This window comes from Gymnogyps californianus, chromosome 28, assembly GCF_018139145.2.
Source record: "Gymnogyps californianus isolate 813 chromosome 28, ASM1813914v2, whole genome shotgun sequence".
In the NCBI taxonomy this organism is placed as follows: domain Eukaryota; kingdom Metazoa; phylum Chordata; class Aves; order Accipitriformes; family Cathartidae; genus Gymnogyps; species Gymnogyps californianus.
In genome coordinates, this window is record NC_059498.1 from 6,878,206 (window position 1) to 6,897,293 (window position 19,088).

Here is a 19,088-nt window from a genome sequence, read left to right on the forward strand (position 1 = left end):
AGTCTGATGTTGGGCTCATGTCTCAGAATGGTACGCATGACAGTAGTAGTCTCGCTGAAGTCATTTAAGTTCAACTTACAGGAGAAAGTGATTCTTTGTGATACCAAGAGTTAGAGAGCTGAGCTTTATTTTGTTGGCTTTAATTATCAGTCGTGTGGCACACTGACTTCAAACATCATCCTTCCATCATTGCCTTCATTTTGTATCAAACTTATCTGGTTTATGTCTCAGTCAGTCCCATGTATTTACGAGCAATGAGTTCAGTAGAAAAAGCTGTCTCAAATTATTTTTGCTCCAGGTGGAACCCATATCCCTCCGTTCCCCTCCTCTCGCTGGCTTCTTCTTGTAGTTTCTTAGGACTTTCCCTGGCGCGAACACACAGCCCTGAGGCTTTGAGAGATCATGTATCAGTGACAGACAAGTCTGCAGTTGCATGAACGAGGAAAAAAGCTTTATTAAATGTGTACAGAGTGCACGATGGCACCTGCGTGAAATTAGGGTAAAACAGGAAGGAGGAGCAGATGAACGAAGCAGACTGCTTTCTGTGACACAACCCCATCGCATACGGCCTCAGACAGTGTGTGGTTCAGCTTGCCGCTGAGCCTGGGGTCGAGGGTCCTCAGAGCTGCTTGCCCTCCTAGCGAGTGGTGAGCGCAACCTGCTCCCGGGAGGAGACCACCTTCCCGTCCTGCACCTCCTCAACGATTGTGCGGACCTGACGGGAAGATGTCATGACTGCAAAGGGAAAGCAGAGGACAATTATTCAGGGGGCAGGAAGGAGAGAAATTTTTTAACGCATTATCAGATATTGCATGTTCTTCAGGAAGATGTCGGAAATTCCACAAGGTACTGGAAAATGCTGTTTTAAACAACCCTACATTGGCTAGGAAAAGGAAGAGCCAGGCTCATGGGAAAGCTCAAGAAGGCAAAAAGCACACTCCTTAAATGTGTGGTGTCGCTTGATTTTTCAGGTCTGTGTAAAGCCAGAACACTGCCTGCTCAATCATAAGGCCCGTTTAGGGCAAATCATTCCTGTGGTAAAGGAGTGCAAGGCATTTCCCTTCCTGACAGCTTTTTCCTGTGGTTAGCAGTTTTAAGATGCACACAAGCTCTCTTGACTGCTGTCACTCTGATTCAGCCAGCGAGGCGGCACAGCACGCCGGAGGAGTGATTTTCACTCCATCAGTCTGGCAGCTGCTGTAAAAGCAGATCTCAAAGCTGTTTGTTATTAATGTGTGTAGCAAGATAGGTTCTTACCATCTCTGCCGGAGTGAGAGGATGTAGCGGAGGCGTACTGGGCAGAGATACTACAAGAGAAGGAGAAAAACAAAGAGAAGTTAGGGTCAAACTCTTTTTTTGTTGTTACACAGGCTCTGTATTCAAACAGAAGGAAAACAGAAAAGACTCATAGTCGTTGCTGAAACTACTGCTCTGCTCGGTGTCTCCTGGAGGGCAGAGGGACCACAGCCCCCTCCAGCAGTGAAAGGTGCCCGTTACAGCATCTCACTGCAGACAGAAACCAGGGACAGAGCCGCTGGGCATCCATGGCTGGTATGAACATAAAGACGAATCCCGAAAGCTGCAATTGGACTGAGTCCCCAGACAGCACATTTTCTGTCTGTTACCCATCTCCTCCCGATGTGCCCTCCCAAGCGAAGCCCCTCTACGTACTGGGCATCCTCGCCCTCCAGGAGCCGGCGGTACGTGGCGATCTCCTGCTCCAGGCGGCATTTGACGTCCAGGAGGACCCGGTACTCGTGGTTCTGGCGCTCCATGTCGCACCGCAGCTCGGCCAGCTGCTCCTCCACGCCGGTGATCAGCCCCTGGAGCTGGGCCAGCTGGGTGCCGTAGCGGGCTTCTGTGTCGGCCAAGGTGCCCTCCAACGCCGCTTTCTGCGTGCGGAGGAGAGGGACGGGTTCAGCGGGGGGACGGAGGGCGGCAGGGATGGGAGCACCCACGCGTCCCCTTGCCCGCGCGCCTGCGTGCCCCCCGCCCCGCAGGGAGCCGGCCCCTCGTACCGTGCTGAGCTGGGACTGCAGGTCGATCTCCAGGCTCTGGATGGTGCGTCGTAGCTCTGTGATCTCCGTCTTGCCGCTCTGAAGCTGCTCCGTGTTGATGGCCACCTCCCGGTTCAGCTCTTCCGTCTGCAACAAGGCACAACCGTGCCATGACAGCACCAGCGAGCGGGCACAGCCTCGGGGCCCGCGCGCCCCGCTGCGCTGCCGGCGAGCCAGCTCACCTTGCTGAAGAACCACTGCTCGGCATCCCTGCGGTTCTTGTCCGCCAGGCTCTCGTACTGCTCCCTCATCTCAGCCAGGATCTTGGTGAGGTCGATTCCAGGAGCAGCATCCATCTCCACGCTGATCTCTCCACCCACCTGCCCGCGCAGGGCATTCATCTCCTGGCACAAAAGAGACACATCATACACGTCAGAGTGAAATTGGTATATTCCCATCATGACAAATTTCTTATTTGCACCCAGCACACGAACCCCACAGACCTTCTCCTGGAGGTCCTGTCTGAAAGGATTGTTTCCCTCCCCCTTACCCACTCGAGTGTCTCCTGACAGCCCTAATTGCAGAGACACTCCTGCACATTTGACCTGGCCACTTTCCATTGTGCCCAAGTTGCATTTTGTAGGTCCCAGTTAGAGCCTGCCTCTGCGCTCACCTCCTCGTGGTTCTTCTTGAGGTAGGCCAGCTCCTCCTTCAGGTTCTCGATCTGCATCTCCAGGTCAGCTCTGGCCAGGGTCAGCTCATCCAGCACTCTGCGCAGGCCGTTGATGTCGGCCTCCACGCTCAGGCGCAGAGCCTGCTCCGTCTCAAACCTGGGACACACACACACACAGTTGCACCCTGGAGCCCAGCTGATACAGGTTTTTTCTTGCTGTTTCCTTCCCCAGCTTGGTGTATTTCCTCCAAGCATCTTTTATTAAATGTGCATGCACAGCTCTCCGCAGTGCAGGAATGTCAAGACAATGCTGTGTCCAGGAAGAGATGTACACTTCCCAAACGTCATACTTTTAGCGAGCAGTGACCTGGTGGAGCAACTTCAGTTGCAGAAAGCAAAGAAGAGCCTTACACAGACTGGCTTTTCCCTCCCTCCTCATAAGAGCTCTCAAAGGCATTGGACTTACTTGGTTCTGAAGTCATCAGCTGCCAGCCTGGCATTGTCAATCTGTAAGACGATGTTGGCATTTTCGACAGTTGCAGCAAGAATCTGGCAGGGGATAAAAGAAAGCGAAAGAATGAAAAAGTAGTTCCAAAAAATGGCGTGCTGCTGCCTGAGTTCCCATTCAGAAGGAGGACTGGAGCAGCACTGAACCTCCTGCCCGTTGGGCTGGACTTCCACATGGACTCTGCAAAGACAGAGACAGGATACTCGTGCTCAATCTCTCATTGGCACTGATTCGGTCTTGCGAAGACACTGGCATGCACACATGCCACAGCCTGTTGCCCCTGCCAGAGTGGCATCTCCAGGCGCTCACACCACGCTCAGAGTCCTGGCAGCACTCGGGCTTTGTCTGGTAACGCTGAACAGCCCAGCTGAGAAGGAAAAAAGGGTTGAGGAAGGAGTGCCTTGTGCCTGAATCGTTTTGCTTTCGTAATTACACCTGAGGTGCAAATATTTGTTCTGGGATTTTGAAAATGATTGGCCATTTAATGAGCAGTAATTTCTGTAGCCACAAGCTAATGAAAAGCTCTCGCTGAGTTCTGATGCTTCAGGGGATATCCAAGCAATAATCCAGGAATATTGATGTGGTAATTTCCCAGCTGCGGTGCGGGAGGGGAAGGAAGGGTCTGCCTCCCTCTGGATCACGAGCAGAGGGTTTCTGTGAGATCCAGCACTTCATCACTCAAATCTGGAGACAGCTTCTGCCTCCACATGTTTCTGTGCTCCAGATCAGAGCATGCCTGACAAGCTGGAATTTGAAAAGAAGCTTTGTGCATCAGGGCAAGAGCCCTTCCGCCCAAGGTGAAGCCCAAGAGAAGGGTTAAAGAACTGAAAAATTCTAGGTATGTGATTTCCCCCAGGGGCTGACCCCTGAGCCTGTCAGGGCTGCCACCCCATTTCCCTGGCATTTACTCTCACAGACCAGGTATTGTCATTACCCAACCGCCCACACCTCCATCCCCTCCCGTGGAACCTGAGCTTACTAAGGATGCTGTCACCTCGTGTAGGCAGTGGTGAAGGACCGGGCAATCAGCTCATGATGAGTAATGTGGGCAGAGGGAGGGCAGCGATGGCAGGGTAGGAAGGGAAGGACAGATTCTGGTGCTTTTGTTCAAGGACCTTTGCCTAAAATCAGCCAGGGAGCTGCTAAGAATAAAGAAACAAGCTTGGCCATGATTTCATCTACTGCATTTTAGAGCAGGGCATGCACTTGACTTCAGCACCTCTGAAGCCACCTACCACAGCCCAGTATGTTCTGACTCCTGGATTTCACTCGTGTCTGTGTTTGCACCTCCCAAAGAACAACCATCCCATAGGGCAGTTTCTTTCTTTTTTAACCTCTACCTTGAGCCTCCAATCAGGCTAGAAAAGATCTGATTTGTAGGATATTATGAGAATGACTTAGCATCTCCATTTGCATATCATTCAGTAGTGAACAGTGCCAAAGAGATAACTTGTCCCTGCCTGCAGAGTGCTTAATCAGGAGCCAGGCAAAGGGAGCGCATGCTTGGGGCATAAGTAGCATCAAGGAAAGGCGGGAAATGACTGGCGTGGCAGCACGCACCCTGGAGCATCAGGTAACCTGAACCAATGTCTGATAGCCTCTGACTCCTGCTTTCCTGCCCCGTCTTTCTCCCTACACAGAAAGAATCAATAGAAAACCCATCTTTGTGCCTTGCGGAGGACATGATCAAGAAACTGCTGTTCATAAATTATGACTATTATTTCCAAGCATTCTCTTTCTGTTTTCCCATCTTAGACCGATTACCTGTCATTTGTTAATACTCTTCTCGTCAGCTTTTAGGAAGAGGGTCATCTTTTTAAAAGTTACTTTAATGAAGATGTCTTGGTAATCAGAGCATCCTACCTTGTTCCTGAGCTCCTCGATAGTCTTGTAGTAGGGGCTGTAGTCACGCTCAGGACCAGGTCCCTGCTTCTTGTACCATTCCCTGATCTTGACCTCCAGGTCGGTGTTGGCCTCCTCCAGGGCACGCACTTTGTCCAGGTAGGCAGCCAGGCGGTCGTTGAGGTTCTGCATCGTCTCCTTTTCGCCAGCCAGCAGGATGCCATCGCCGCCTCCAAAGCCGCCTCCAAAGCCGGCTCCAAAGCCAGCCCCAAAGCCAGCCCCATAGCTACCCCCAAAGCCACCGCCGAGGCCCCCTCCTACGCTGCTGCAGTAGCTGCCCCCATAGCCACTTCCGAGCCCCGAGACAATGCGGGAAGAGACAGAGTAGCTGCCAGAGCCTCCGTGGACGCTGGGGGCTCTGTACCCTCCTCCCCCAACACGCACGGAGGAAAGCCTGCTGGAGCCTCCACCCAGGCCACCGAACCCCTTGAGGGAGGTGGAGGAGGAGTATTGCCTGACAGTGGTGCTCATGGCGAAGGCTGGCGGAGGCTGTAGGGCTGGAGAGAGACACCCGGCTCGGCAGCGCAGGCAGCGAGTGCTCGCTCCCCCCCGGCTTGGAGCCCTTTATAGCCCGGGCAGGAGGCGTTGCCGGCGCTTTTTTTTTTTCTGTTGCATTCCTGATGATCTTCATCACTCCTAAAATCTGAGCCAACTTCCAGAATCGTCATTTTTACCTTTGTTCTATTCATGCTTTTTGTCATATTCCACTAGAAACTTTTTATCTCACAAAGGGCGTCTTTATGCTTCTTCCGTTTCCAAGTAAATAGGCAGGTGTGATTCAAGTAGGAGGCTCCTTGCTCAGGGCTACATTTTAATACTGCTTTGTACTGTTAGCTCTGAAACAGAGCTATTCAGACCGCGTTTTGATGGAGTAAGTCGGCATCTCTTTTGCTGTGTCTTTTTGTCCCAGCTACTGCAGTTCCCTGTCTGTGCTCAGGTTGTACCCACAGCACACCTGCAGGGACAACAGCCGTGTCCTGGAGCCCTGAGTGTCCCGTGAGTACAGTGGTGCTAGAAGGAACTTGGCTACCAATCCTGGAAATACAAGTCCACTCTTTTATCCACAGAGAGAGGGATCTTCTGTAATGAAAAAGCAATGAAAAGGGAGTTCATGCTTCAGGGCTCATTCAGTTCATCGCTTCAGAGACCACCCAAGAGTGGAGGAATATGAAAAGGCAATGGATGTTTCGTGTTCTTCTTTGTGAAGGAGAGCCTAGCAAACCATTCAGAAAGGGCAGGGTATGGCTACTAGCTGGCATAACTTAAAAATTATGAGATGTGCCAGGAAAAAATGTGGAATAGTGTAAAGTAGATGAAGGATGTAAGGAAAAAAGCTCCTGGTCTCTAAGCACTGTGAACAAGAGCGCAAAGTTGACAGTAACATAGCTTAGCAGCTAATGCTAACGATGTGTTCTGTGATGAACATCTCAATCAGTTATGACCAGGGAGGACAACTTCAGTGTGAGTTTGGAGTTTACAGCTCCCATGTAAACAGAGCTTCAGGAGAGATACTGGTTGCCTCCGGAGGGCAAAAGGGCTCAAAAAATGAGTGCACCAGGCATGGTCAAGCTCCACTGTCTGTTCTCTGTGCTGACCTGCGTCACGGGCAGAAACCACAAATCTGAGTGTCACTAGCTAATAATACAGGGTGTGGAGGAGAAGATATTTCTCATGTGTGTACACGGTGAATTGTTTGATTGTCTTTGCAGACAGGCCCCAACAACCCCTTCCCAACAGCCAAGTTCTTCCTTAGATCATTTGCCAAAGGAGGGGGGAAAGAGTATGGAAATAAGCAACAGAGGTACATTTCTGAGTAGCTTTAAAGGGCATGACTCCCTCCCCTCTATCTGAAGGAAGCTGGAAAAGATACAGGAGTGGGATGTGGCCTTGGAATATCAGGAGTTGGCTGCTATGGAGAAGCACAGATACCCATGTTCCCATTTGCCAGTGGTGAATGGAGACAAGTCTGTACGACTTGGAGAACTGGAGAACTGGAATCTCCACCGTGTTTGCTCTGGCCGGAGGACGGGTTCAGTCTCTTGGCGGCAGCATCTTCTTGTCGCGTGAGCCCCAGGAGACGGGGCGCGGAGCCAGCGGACGCCCACTTTCTGCTCGTCCTCCCCAGGTGTGGATGGCAAAGGCGCAGCAGCGCGGGGGCGGCTGGGACGTGTAGCTCCAAGGAATGTGCTTTCTCCCCGTCTTCATTTCCTCACCTTCACCCGGGAGATACAAAAGGGCAGAACTCGTGGGTTGTCCGCGCTGAGTGCAGCGATGGCACGGAGAAAGGGGAACGTCGGTGACAAAAACAGTACAGAGCCCCCGTGCGAGCCCAAACCCTCAGCCTTGACATGAGCAAAGCCTTTCGGACCGGCCAGCCAGCAGGAGCAGTCAGCTTCCCACAGACCGGCTGGAGGATGAATAACTGTCACAACGTTACAAGGTTAACAGCATATCCTTTCTTTACATGAAATTGCCTTTTCTTTCATCTTTTGTTTCCTATTATAAAAATACACATTGCTCAAAATATCTATGATATTTTGATAATACCACAAGGCAGCAATTAAAATCATGAAGTGTTAATTAACACTTAAAACAACATATTAAAAATTCTAAGATGCTATTTACATGACCTCCCATTGAACGCAACCACAAATTACTGCATATTGTTTGTATCACACTCTCTTTTAAATAAAAGGCTGACTGTTAAATCAGAATCTGCCTCTGTTTCGTGGGCACATGCACACTATGAGCCTATTTTTTATACATTTCAAAATCAGAATGCCAGTTCTATGGCATAACAGTAATTTCATGGTAGCACGTTGGTGTTTAAACATGCAATACTGTCTTACTTCAGGAGGAAAACGGAGGTGAAGTTCTGGCTCCAAACATAGATATCAGCAGACCCAGTAGATGAAACTACCTGGACAAAAACACTTCTCTGTTTATTTTAGTGCACTTATAAAGTTTGCCCTAGTATGAAATTGTCATAGGAAAGTTCCCTAAAATGAGCTGAAAAGCCACACCTTAATGTCTCGTTCTAAAGTGGTCTTTTATGTCACATTAACTCGGTGTAGCCTGAGAAGTCAAACCATCTTTCTGGAATAAAATACCACTTTCTGAAACCTGCCTCAAGCTGCCGCTGCCTGTCTGCATAAGCCACCACCTGCAGCTCCCTCCTCAACGAATTTCTTAAGGTCAGGACTAATTATTAATGCTTAAGGCAGGAAAGAATCAACATCTGTTTTCCACACCTCCCTCACAATTTGCAGTAGCAGGAGTAATAATACTTTGCTAACAAAATCCCCTGTTTTAATGAGTAATTAAATTGCAAAATAAATTTAATTACTCATTAAAACAGGGGATTTTGTTAGCAAAGTATTATTTTTTGTTTCTATAGCAACATGAGTGTGCCCAGACTTTTCCGGGAGAGAAATGTAAAGCAAAGATGAATTCCAGCAAGGCACCTTCAGCATCCCCACGCCACGGGTGTCGCAAGGGTGGCAGCCGGAGTGGCACGACCACCACAGGGAGCTCAGAGGTGCTGCGAGAGGTCTTGATGGTCCCTGCAGCATCCATGGGGAGAACGGGGGGTCCCTAAGAGGTGACCTGGGAAGGCCCAGGTGTTAACTGCAGGCTGCGTCTGTCCCTAGCCTTCTCAGGCATCTGAGCTCGGGCGGCACGACGCCTGCCCTCATCCAGCCCCGGGACATGGAGCACCCCTGGGGAGAGGCGCCGTGCTGTGCGGGGCTCCCTTGTTCAAGGGTGTGGGAGCGGAGAGAGCGCAGTCCGTAGGACTGCAGAGATGCTGTGGCTGGAAATGCCTCGGGTCAGGAATTGTGCCCTGTTATTTACTCGTGGCCCATCGACGATGCACCACGAGGGCGTGCAGCGGCAGAGCGGTGGGAGCCGTTCTCCTGACCGCAGCGCTCCTTTACTGGGTTGTGTTTACATGTCCTTTGGTGGAATCGGAGTGGAAATGAGATCACTGTTCGTCAGCGGTAAGCTTCAAAACCAAAGCCATGTCTACCATAAGTCAGTGGATGCTGGGAGTACTGTAAGCCGGCTCGCTCAGGGCTGCTGCGCAGGGTGCACAGGGCAGCTGATGCCCTGCGTGAGTCGCAGAGGATCTGCTCTGCGTGGACAGGGGAGATACAGCCCCAGCCGACACTGGGCAGAGCTGCATGGCTGCAGCATGGGGTGCCTCGAGACCCTGCATCCCTGCTACCTCGGCTTGTGGTGCAGATGATGCACTGCAGGGATCCTTCCAACATTTTGAAAAAAACCCTGAATTCTCTCTTCTCTCCCCAAAAAATCCAGGCAGATTTCCTGGAAAGGGGTCTTAAAACTGTGTGGCCAGCTCTATTCTTACACACGTTCAGTAGTGTTTCTCTGAATCATCCCATTGATTTAGAAGCTGGATTTATGAAGTAATAGATGTGGCAGAATCCAGCCAAGAATGTGTCTGAACTGGCTTTCCAGGAATGGCTGGGCCAGCTGACGGCAACGTGAACTGCTGCATCATGAACAGCCACTGACAGCCAGGCAGTGCCAGAAATAACTCCCAGAAGAGTTTTAATCTTTTTGCTTGTATAGACCATACCCACCACTTACCATCACTTGTTTTCCTCACCCTTTCGCAGTGCCTTTGGAAGCAAGAATTAAACTAAGCTGAGTTTGTGTTTCTGGAGGGGTGTCAGCCAGGGTATCCCTGCCACATCTACAGCTTAATTTCATTTTACCACAAAGCTTGTTATCTGGACTGCACAGCAACTGCTGAGGCAGAGCTGGGAAGGGAATCGTTTGCAGGGTCCTGGCTGCATGACCTGGGTTTTGTTCACTTTCTTGCTTGGACTCACTGAGTTAAAAGCTTCAGCTCTCACAAGTTTCGCCACCCATGTAATCAGTTCCTTTCTAGACCTCCACCTACATCAGCTGTCTTCACGGAAGCAGACAGGTCTCAGGTATTATAGAAGTGTAGGTGTACTGGCCCCACCATCTGGGTACCAAAGATGGAGAATATCACTCCTTCCAGAGAGGGGCTTTGTCCTACAGCTCCGGGAGTGGGACAGCCTGGCTCTTCAGAGCAACAAGACAAGACCCTGGTTTGCACGAGCGCGAAGAAAAGCTTTATTTGATTTCTGAGCGCGGCACAGCGCTTAGAGAAAGGGTGAGGGAAGCAGGGGTGTGATAAAAAGAGAAGATGCTTTTTGTGATCTACATAGCCAGAGCACATAAGCTGGAACCTTCCTTTGCTTTGCTATGCAAGGCTTGCAGCAAACCACGCAGCCGCCTCAGCGGGCAGCCTGGGTGATCTGCTCACGGGAGGAAATCACCTTCCCATCCTGGACTTCCTCAAAGATTGTGCGGATTTGACGGGTGGTTACAGGTGCTACAATGGAGAAGGAAGGAACCGTTATTTACAGGGAAGGAAGGAGAAAGTGTCTTAAAGATTTTCATGGGTAGATTTGTTACTGCCAACAACTGCCTCAGAAACCCAATATAACCACCACGTTCCTATCCCTAAATACTTTATTATATAGTTGCAGTCTGCACAGATAATCTTTTGAAATATGTTTTGGTATATCATAAGAGTGGTTTATGTCAATTCACATTTTGAAAATATAATAACGTAGTAATTTTAGTAAATGGGTAAAAAGAGTCTGTGCTAAGAAGGCGGCCAAGGATATGACAGAGCTATGTGTGATCAGTGCTTCAGCCAAGGCATGTTCTTACCTTCTTTCACAGGCTGTGAGAGGTAGTGGGAAGACATGCTACAGGAGGAGAAAAGAGAAAGAATGGTCAGAAATGGAAAAAAAGTGAGTAGTCTTTAAAACAAAATCATTATTTAAAACCCTGCCTTTTCTTCTTGTACCAATATGTGATTAAAATGCCTTCTGGAAACTGCCTAGTGTCAAAATTGAAAGGAAGAAAATGGTACGGATGTATGTGTGCCACGGGGATTCAGACATAAAGGCAGCACGCATCCAGCTGCAATGAGCAGCAGTGGTACCTGCTCCTTCCCCAGGATCACACGGACACCGGAGGGATGGGAAGCGGATCCCAGGGATGCTGCAGCGCTGTGATAACCACTGGGCTGTTCTGGACTAGTAGGACTGAAAAGGGAGATCCTGCTGCATGCCATGGGTCAGGAAACGGGCTCACAGGATTCTCCAGGGAATGCAGGTTGTTAATTTTTTATTTCCTTTGCTATTACCCGTCTCCTCCCGATGTGCCCTCCCAAGCGAAGCCCCTCTACGTACTGGGCGTCCTCGCCCTCCAGGAGCCGGCGGTACGTGGCAATCTCCTGCTCCAGGCGGCATTTGACGTCCAGGAGGACCCGGTACTCGTGGTTCTGGCGCTCCATGTCACACCGCAGCTCGGCCAGCTGCTCCTCCACGCCGGTGATCAGCCCCTGGAGCTGGGCCAGCTGGGTGCCATAGCGGGCTTCTGTGTCGGCCAAGGTGCCCTCCAACGCCGCTTTCTGCGTGCGGAGGAGAGGGACGGGTTCAGCGGGGGGACGGAGGGCGGCAGGGATGGGAGCACCCACGCGTCCCCTTGCCCGCGCGCCTGCGTGCCCCCCGCCCCGCAGGGAGCCGGCCCCTCGTACCGTGCTGAGCTGGGACTGCAGGTCGATCTCCAGGCTCTGGATGGTGCGTCGTAGCTCTGTGATCTCCGTCTTGCCGCTCTGAAGCTGCTCCGTGTTGATGGCCACCTCCCGGTTCAGCTCTTCCGTCTGCAACAAGGCACAACCGTGCCATGACAGCACCAGCGAGCGGGCACAGCCTCGGGGCCCGCGCGCCCCGCTGCGCTGCCGGCGAGCCAGCTCACCTTGCTGAAGAACCACTGCTCGGCATCCCTGCGGTTCTTGTCCGCCAGGCTCTCGTACTGCTCCCTCATCTCAGCCAGGATCTTGGTGAGGTCGATTCCAGGAGCAGCATCCATCTCCACGCTGATCTCTCCACCCACCTGCCCGCGCAGGGCATTCATCTCCTGGCACAAAAGAGAAACACATCTTCATGCAATTCAACAACCAGCGTATAAAGATGTTCCTCTCAAGATAGAGTTCTTCAGGAAAGGTAGCATCCTTTGGCAGGTATTTCTGGGACAGATCAACAGGAGCAAGCTGGGGCCTTTGCTCCACAATCACAAATAAAACAATCCAAATTCTTAAGAAATCTCCATTTGAGTTAATTCTTCAGAGAATAAATCAGAGCCTGTAGCTGACTTCATTTCTCAGGAGATAGACCTTCCAGGCCTGAAGCTGCTAGGATTGTTAATAAATCTCTAACAGCTACAGTGGACATTACTGAAATAACAAGTGGTGAATGGATTTTATACAGGCTCCGGAGAGGATGCGCTGTTATCCCGAATGCATCATCTCTAATTCCTTATCAACACTTCTCATCTTCCCTGCCAGCAATTCAAAACTCAGCATAGTCTTAAAGGTTGGACCAGACCTCATATTTCTGGGCCCAGGCTGGACTTTTTTGAGCCTGCCTCTGTGCTCACCTCCTCGTGGTTCTTCTTGAGGTAGGCCAGCTCCTCCTTCAGGTTCTCGATCTGCATCTCCAGGTCAGCTCTGGCCAGGGTCAGCTCATCCAGCACTCTGCGCAGGCCGTTGATGTCGGCCTCCACGCTCAGGCGCAGAGCCTGCTCCGTCTCAAACCTGGGGACACAAGAACAGTCATGAAAGTTGCAGGAGATCTTGCCCAGCCGGGGACAGAGCACCTGGGTTTGTTGTTTGCTTCCTCCATGCTGCTGCTGGCGTCGTGTCAATACTGCATGACCCCGACGGTGCATGGACAACCTTCTGATGGTGAATGCTAGTGAATGCAGGGGGACAACTGATAAAACAGTGCCCATCTGAGTCCGTAACATCACCTTGCTCCTGATATCACTGGGCCTTGTTACTGGGTCTGGGCTTTGTTGAGCTATACACACACACGTTAAATGCACAGCAGAGGCACAGTGCAAGTTGTACCACAGAGGAACAAGTAATGGGAATAAAATAGTGAAGTTTTCGATGGATGCAAAACAATCCCTAAGCGCCTATAAGATTTAGATAACTATCTGCTTTGGAAATTACACCTTCATTTTGAAGGCTGTGTTTCCATGTTGCCTTTTGGGGGTTTGGATGGGATTTTCTCCTCATTTCATCAAATGTCTCTGCAGACTGTTCCGTTTTTCCAGGAAACGTGGCTTACTTGGTCCTGAAGTCATCAGCCGTCAGCCTGGCATTGTCAATCTGCAGGAGGAGGTTAGCATTGTCGACTGTGGCCACCAGGACCTGGAGGGTGGAGGATAAAGAAAAAGCACTAAATGAGTGTCAGGAACTCCTCCTGGCTGACCAAGGGATGGGAGCACAAGTGAGACTGTCGGGACAGGAATAGTTTGGGGGAAGCTTGGGGTTTCCTTAGCAGAAGTGTGTATTGAATGAGGACAAGCGAGAGACAGCTGAGACTGACTGCAGGAAGGGGCTGATTACTCCGTGACCTCCCTTCCCAAAAATCCGTCAGTAAGTATTGCAAAAGGCAGCATGAAGCCACGTAAGATGTGTGAGATCTGATGACGGCATTTGTTCCCATGCTGCAGGGCAGGTGCTGATTACGCAAGGGTCAAGGAGGAATCACCTGCTCCCCCATCCACAGCACCGTGCGGCTCTTCTGGCAGGACAGATGGACGAGCAGGGTGTTTGTGCTTGGCACACCTTGTGCCCATTTGTTCTGGGATGGATTTAATTTCTCGACTGCAGAAATGGAGCAAAATGCAGTGAGTAGGTGCCTACAGCTTCTGATTTTTATATTACAAAACCAGGAGCAAATAATCCACACTGGGAGAAGATTCAAGTCAGAGTTTAGGAGGACATCAGTTATGGGGCCACGGAGAGGGAGGGAAAACAGATTCCCTGCATCAGCTGCCAGCACTCCTGCAGCTCCGCCTGTACACTGCCTTCCTTTGTGTTTACTGGGGGCAATTCATACGTAAGAAGTAACAGAGAAGAACAAAGTCAACTCTTGAGTATTTCCTCCAAAATGGGGTGGTGGGAATCAAATCAGCTCTGAGAGAAATCCCCCCAGAGCTGCCTGGGTTGGTGGGTTTGCATCAAGCCTGGCCCTGGGGCAGTGACTGCCAAAAGGAGGCGAAAAACTCGTTATCCGTCAGTTCCATCTTTTTCTCTTTAGCATCTAAATCACATCAGTAGGGAGGAGCTGAAACAAGTTTGCAAGTTCTTTGACTGAATGTTTACAAATATGACATCAATGTTTCACAGTTTGCACACACCTACAACTTTCCCTGCACATTCATTTTAAACTCCCCAAAAATATGCATTGTCAATGCAGACTTGTCTCTCGTTCTTCATTTTTGCATTACGTCCTTTTACATCTGCTTCTTCCAGTGAAAACTGCCATTTGTTCCATCTAGAAGGATGTAATCAAAAGCTGTCATTGAGGCACCTCTGAATTTCCAGCCTGGCGCTCTGCGTGTGCACCTGAGACACTTTTTATGACATAGTTAGTGCTTACTAATTACAGAGGTAGGAGTCAGTGTTTCTGCTTCCTCTCTGATAACAAGACGTCCCACTGTGTTAATCAGAGCATCCTACCTTGTTCCTGAGCTCCTCGATAGTCTTGTAGTAGGGGCTGTAGTCACGCTCAGGACCAGGTCCCTGCTTCTTGTACCATTCCCTGATCTTGACCTCCAGGTCGGTGTTGGCCTCCTCCAGGGCACGCACTTTGTCCAGGTAGGCAGCCAGGCGGTCGTTGAGGTTCTGCATCGTCTCCTTTTCGCCAGCCAGCAGGATGCCATCGCCGCCTCCAAAGCCGCCTCCAAAGCCGGCTCCAAAGCCAGCCCCAAAGCCAGCCCCATAGCTACCCCCAAAGCCACCGCCGAGGCCCCCTCCTACGCTGCTGCAGTAGCTGCCCCCATAGCCACTTCCGAGCCCCGAGACAATGCGGGAAGAGACAGAGTAGCTGCCAGAGCCTCCGTGGACGCTGGGGGCTCTGTACCCTCCTCCCCCAACACGCACGGAGGAAAGCCTGCTGGAGCCTCCACCCAGGCCACCGAACCCCTTGAGGGAGGTGGAGGAGGAGTATTGCCTGACAGTGGTGCTCATGGCGAAGGCTGGCGGAGGCTGTAGGGCTGGAGAGAGACACCCGGCTCGGCAGCGCAGGCAGCGAGTGCTCGCTCCCCCCCGGCTTGGAGCCCTTTATAGCCCGGGCAGGAGGCGTTGCCGGCGCTTTTCGTCACCCCTGACAGCCAGAGCCAAATTCCAGAATCATCATTTTTCTCTCCCCGATTTCATGTCTTTTGTCACATCCCACTAGAAGCACTACGGCACACACACGATCTTCTCCTTCCGCTTTAGTTCCCAGCAGCCAGCGTGATTCAGACCGAAGGCTCCTTGCTCGTGGCTATGTTTTAGCATTTCACTGTTGCACCTGAGACGCAGAGGTGCTCGCTCCAGCTCCACCCTGCTGCTCCTTCATGAAGTAACACAAGTGAATCCTCTGTGATATGCCAAGTCACATGCAAGCGTCTTATATCATTAAAAATCTACAAATCTATTTATTTGCTTTTTTAAAGAGTCTAAAGCCAACGAAAGGTGCTGACTTAAGAGCTCTGCGCATCCATAATCTTTATATGGGCCGACCCAAAGCCAGACGGAAATCTTCCCGTCAGGACCTCTATCCCAGGACAAGCACAGACCTGGCAGTATTTGTGTACTGATACCGTATTTGGCAGAAATCTTGTAGCTCAAAGAGAAGAAACTCTAGTAATTTCTGCTTACCTACTGGTCTAGGGTGAATCTCTCTACAGAGACTGGAAAGTCCCTACAACAGTGGGCTTTCAGTCAGTTGGAAAGGCAGATGCCTGCTGTTTCCCAGTGGCACCTGCTTTGCTGCATCACCTTTCACAAACTCCGCAGAAGCAGCCTGTGACTTCTAAAAGATTTGTAGAAGCTAAAAACTTCTGTGCCACAATTTCTTCTATCTCATTGCTGAGGCAAGTTTTAATGCTTAAATAGTCTAAATCAGAGAAAAAGAATTTGAAGCTGCGTTAGACACCCACTGCCAGGACAGGTTACGTGCAATTTCTGATGGGAAGAGTAGGATCAGTCCTTATCAGTGCTCATGCCTGCGTGCAGATACGCTTTTTCTACAGATTTGCAGCTGCAAGACACAATGCTAACGTAACTCAGCAGGACCAGCAGTGCCTGTATCAAAAGTACTGATGGGCAAAGCGCAACAGACACAGCAGTGAGGAGCAAGAACACCACGACCACCTGCGAAGCAGGGGCTTTAAACAGGACAACGCAGAAGAGAGGTCCAGAGGTGAGGCAATGCAGGCACCCCGATAGCCACACCTGCATCGTGCTATTAAGGGATTGAGCATAGTGATTATAGTAATGCAGCTGGACAGGTATTAGCGTGAAAAAAGCGGCAGAGAACCAGGAAGGGAGACACTGCACTGTTTCATTCTTTGTCGGGAAAAAAAATCCCTTTACTGATGTGGCGCCAGCTCTTGCAGTATACAATGGAAAATCGCACACCCAACCTGCTGGCCTGCCTGGCTCCAGCAATGTCATTCTCCACTAAGAGAAGTTATTTTTTTCTTTTAGCAGAGGTGCCTGTGAGGTAGTGAAAGAGAGTTATAGGGATTAGGAACCCTTTTGTGCTTTCTCTCCTGTGGTGATCTTCCTTCCCAGGGCCCCTCTGGCTGTTTTCACATTCTAATGCACTTAACTGATTTTGGAGTTGCTAAGATGTTCCCAGAGCCTCACCCTTGGTAATTCATAGTGCCTCCTTTCTTTCATCTGTTCCCTGAAGGACACAATAACAACAACGCTTTATCTGCATCGCTGTTAGATCTCAAGGACTTAATAGGGAGTCACGTTCTCTTTCTTTAGCAGCTCCAGGAGAGGTGGTGTGATTTTTCAGGGCGGCCACCGAGGAAGCAGCTTAACCAGAAAGAGACTCGAGATCCTCTCAGTCGAGGGCTCCAGTCTCTGGGCAGCACTGCCTCAGAACCGATTGGCTTCAGATTTGGATTTTTGACTCCCCAAGCGGCAAAATCTGGGGATTTGGGATGCACACGTGCCCCATCCCTCAGAGAGCTGGTGGAAAGGAGGGGACCTGGGAGCAACCCACCGCTGGCAAATGGCAGAGCGTGCAGATGACTGTGCTCAGCTTGCAGCGCAGTCCTGGGGCGACCTGGCAGGGTGAAGATCAGCGTTCCTGCTGGCCCGCTTCCCTCCGTAGCGGGGGGTACAGGATTACCCAACAGCCGTCGTGTGGGAGCTGTGCTCAAGAACCATCCCTTGGCCACCCCTGCTCTGAGTTCTTCCAGATGTGCTCGCTTTGCTCATGTTTGCTCTAGCAAACACCCTCCTGCTCCAGGTAATTCCCGTGTTGGCCGTGAGCCCCTCACGTGGGCCAAAAACTGTGCTGTGAGTTCTGTCCCCCCGCTCAGGTCACCCTCATGTTTTAGGCCAAGTTACAAGTCAGCCTGAAGGTGACAACTGCCCTAAAACGAGGCAAAGCCCTGCCACAGCCCCACAGGCAGGGAATACCTGGATTCAGGGCTTTTCTTTCTGCATTATCGTGACCTCAGCCCATGTTTAAGCTCTTTTAGTTACAGCTGGCACAGGAGCCTAAGAGGAGATCTGGAGATTGTCCTGCAATATCAGCTTTTTCTGGTCTTTTCCAATCAATGTTCTTGCCAGTCAGCTGCTGCCCTGACCTCTGGCTGAGCTCCGAAACAATAATCCCCAAACCAGCCCCGCTCTTACAGGAGAAACCCTGAGCCCAAAGTTCTCCGTGCGCCGGCTCTGTCGACAAGGCATGATTATACAGAGGAGCATGCACCACTTCAGCTATTTTATGTTACTCGAAGAATTCAATCTCCCAGGCTCTCCTGAAACACTCACCCACAATAAATTCCCTTGAGATAAAAAAAAAAAGCCACATCATAATGTTCAGGAGATGGTATCAGAGTCTGTTCCAGCAAGAAGCATGCCATAGATGCTATCTCTCCCTCAGGTGTGCTGCAGGGGGAAAGAAAGAACTGAACTCCTCCAGTTCACATAGGAAGGGAGGTGAAATTATATGTTAGGAGTGGACAAGCAGTGCACACCGTAACCCAGCGTGGTGAGGGTTGGTGTGAAAAGGCCAGGGTCAGTGTGTGGCATCTGCCTCAAACAATAGCACTTAATTGTGCTTTTAATGCCATGAATAAGAGCTAATTAGGAGTCATTGGGTTTCCCCTGTGGGCCAGGTTCTCCTGAGTGCCTTTCACAGCAATTCACAGCTCAGTAGAAACTAGCTGAAGGATGCAACCCTGGGAAAGACGTCTCCTGCATGTAAGGAATGGCAGGCACAGGCTTTACCCTTGCTGACAGGTTTGCTCTGTAAGTTTGAACAACACCAAAACAGGTAACAAATACATCAGGGTGTGGAGTGAAATATGCTGTCTGTGTTTCTATCGCAGCTGCTGATTCTTTATCATCTGCTAGGACACGTCCTGACAGCCCCCCCGCCCCGTTATCTGGAAAAATGCGATCCTAGATCTGTTACCATGAAAGGAAACTTCATGGTATGTGTGCAATGGAAACTGCCTCTGGGCAGGCTCAGGGCATGTAGCCGTCAGCCAGCGAGCCGAGCCAAGGCTGGCCCGAGCTGCAGGGTGATGGGTGATGCTCACCCTGCTTGATCCCCTCCTGCCCGCTGTGCTGCCTGCAGGATGGAGGAGAGACAGGCAGCACGGCCTTGTCCCCTGTAGCTGTAGAAGGGGAGGAGGCAGCAATGGAGCCAGCAGGGCAAAGGACTGACTGGAAGGAAGACCAGGGGAATGACTCTATATTGTCCTTCTCTGGGCTCCAAACTGGGAGCTGCCAGTGGTGAAGCCAGACCTTGCCCTGCCTGTGGGACCCCTGTGTCAGGGCCACACTGGGCTCTCGACAAGCCCTTTCTCCTCTCGGTGAATGTGGAAGAGGGTGATGCTCCTCCAT

At 50.9% G+C, this 19,088-nt stretch overlaps 1 protein-coding gene across 9 annotated transcripts; it reads right to left on the reverse strand.

Moving 5' to 3' along the window:
- Positions 1-455: 455 nt before the first annotated feature.
- On the reverse strand, positions 456-15,194 carry LOC127026587 (keratin, type I cytoskeletal 14). 9 transcript variants are annotated; one of them, XM_050911908.1, is made up of 9 exons: positions 14,894-15,194; positions 5,042-5,334; positions 3,137-3,219; positions 2,671-2,827; positions 2,240-2,401; positions 2,019-2,144; positions 1,672-1,892; positions 1,258-1,307; positions 456-735 (listed from the first exon to the last, which is right to left on the reverse strand). In XM_050911908.1, exons 1-9 carry the CDS (start codon positions 15,192-15,194, stop codon positions 638-640), a joined length of 1,491 nt encoding a protein of 496 aa, XP_050767865.1. In that variant the 3' UTR covers positions 456-637. The 9 variants fall into 9 exon arrangements, with proteins under 9 accessions (XP_050767865.1, XP_050767864.1, XP_050767871.1 ...); XM_050911907.1 differs by having other exon boundaries at positions 5,042-5,337; positions 14,885-15,194; XM_050911914.1 differs by lacking the exons at positions 1,258-1,307; positions 1,672-1,892; positions 2,019-2,144; ... (2 more) ...; positions 3,137-3,219; positions 5,042-5,334 and adding exons at positions 1,971-2,011; positions 4,757-4,776; positions 11,341-11,561; ... (2 more) ...; positions 12,590-12,746; positions 13,285-13,367 and having other exon boundaries at positions 456-715; positions 14,685-15,194.
- Between the last annotated feature and the right edge of the window lie 3,894 nt (positions 15,195-19,088).

Bases quoted from the DNA above. Each gene is read 5' to 3' on its own strand.
- LOC127026587 (XM_050911907.1), bottom strand. From the start codon at position 15,194: ATGAGCACCACTGTCAGGCAATACTCCTCCTCCACCTCCCTCAAGGGG. The intron at 5,338-14,884 runs GCATCCTGCTGG...GCAGCAGCGTAG, and splicing joins CGGCTTTGGAGGCGGCGATG to GAGGGGGCCTCGGCGGTGGC. The intron at 1,893-2,018 runs GTACGAGGGGCC...CTCCGCACGCAG, and splicing joins TGCAGTCCCAGCTCAGCACG to AAAGCGGCGTTGGAGGGCAC.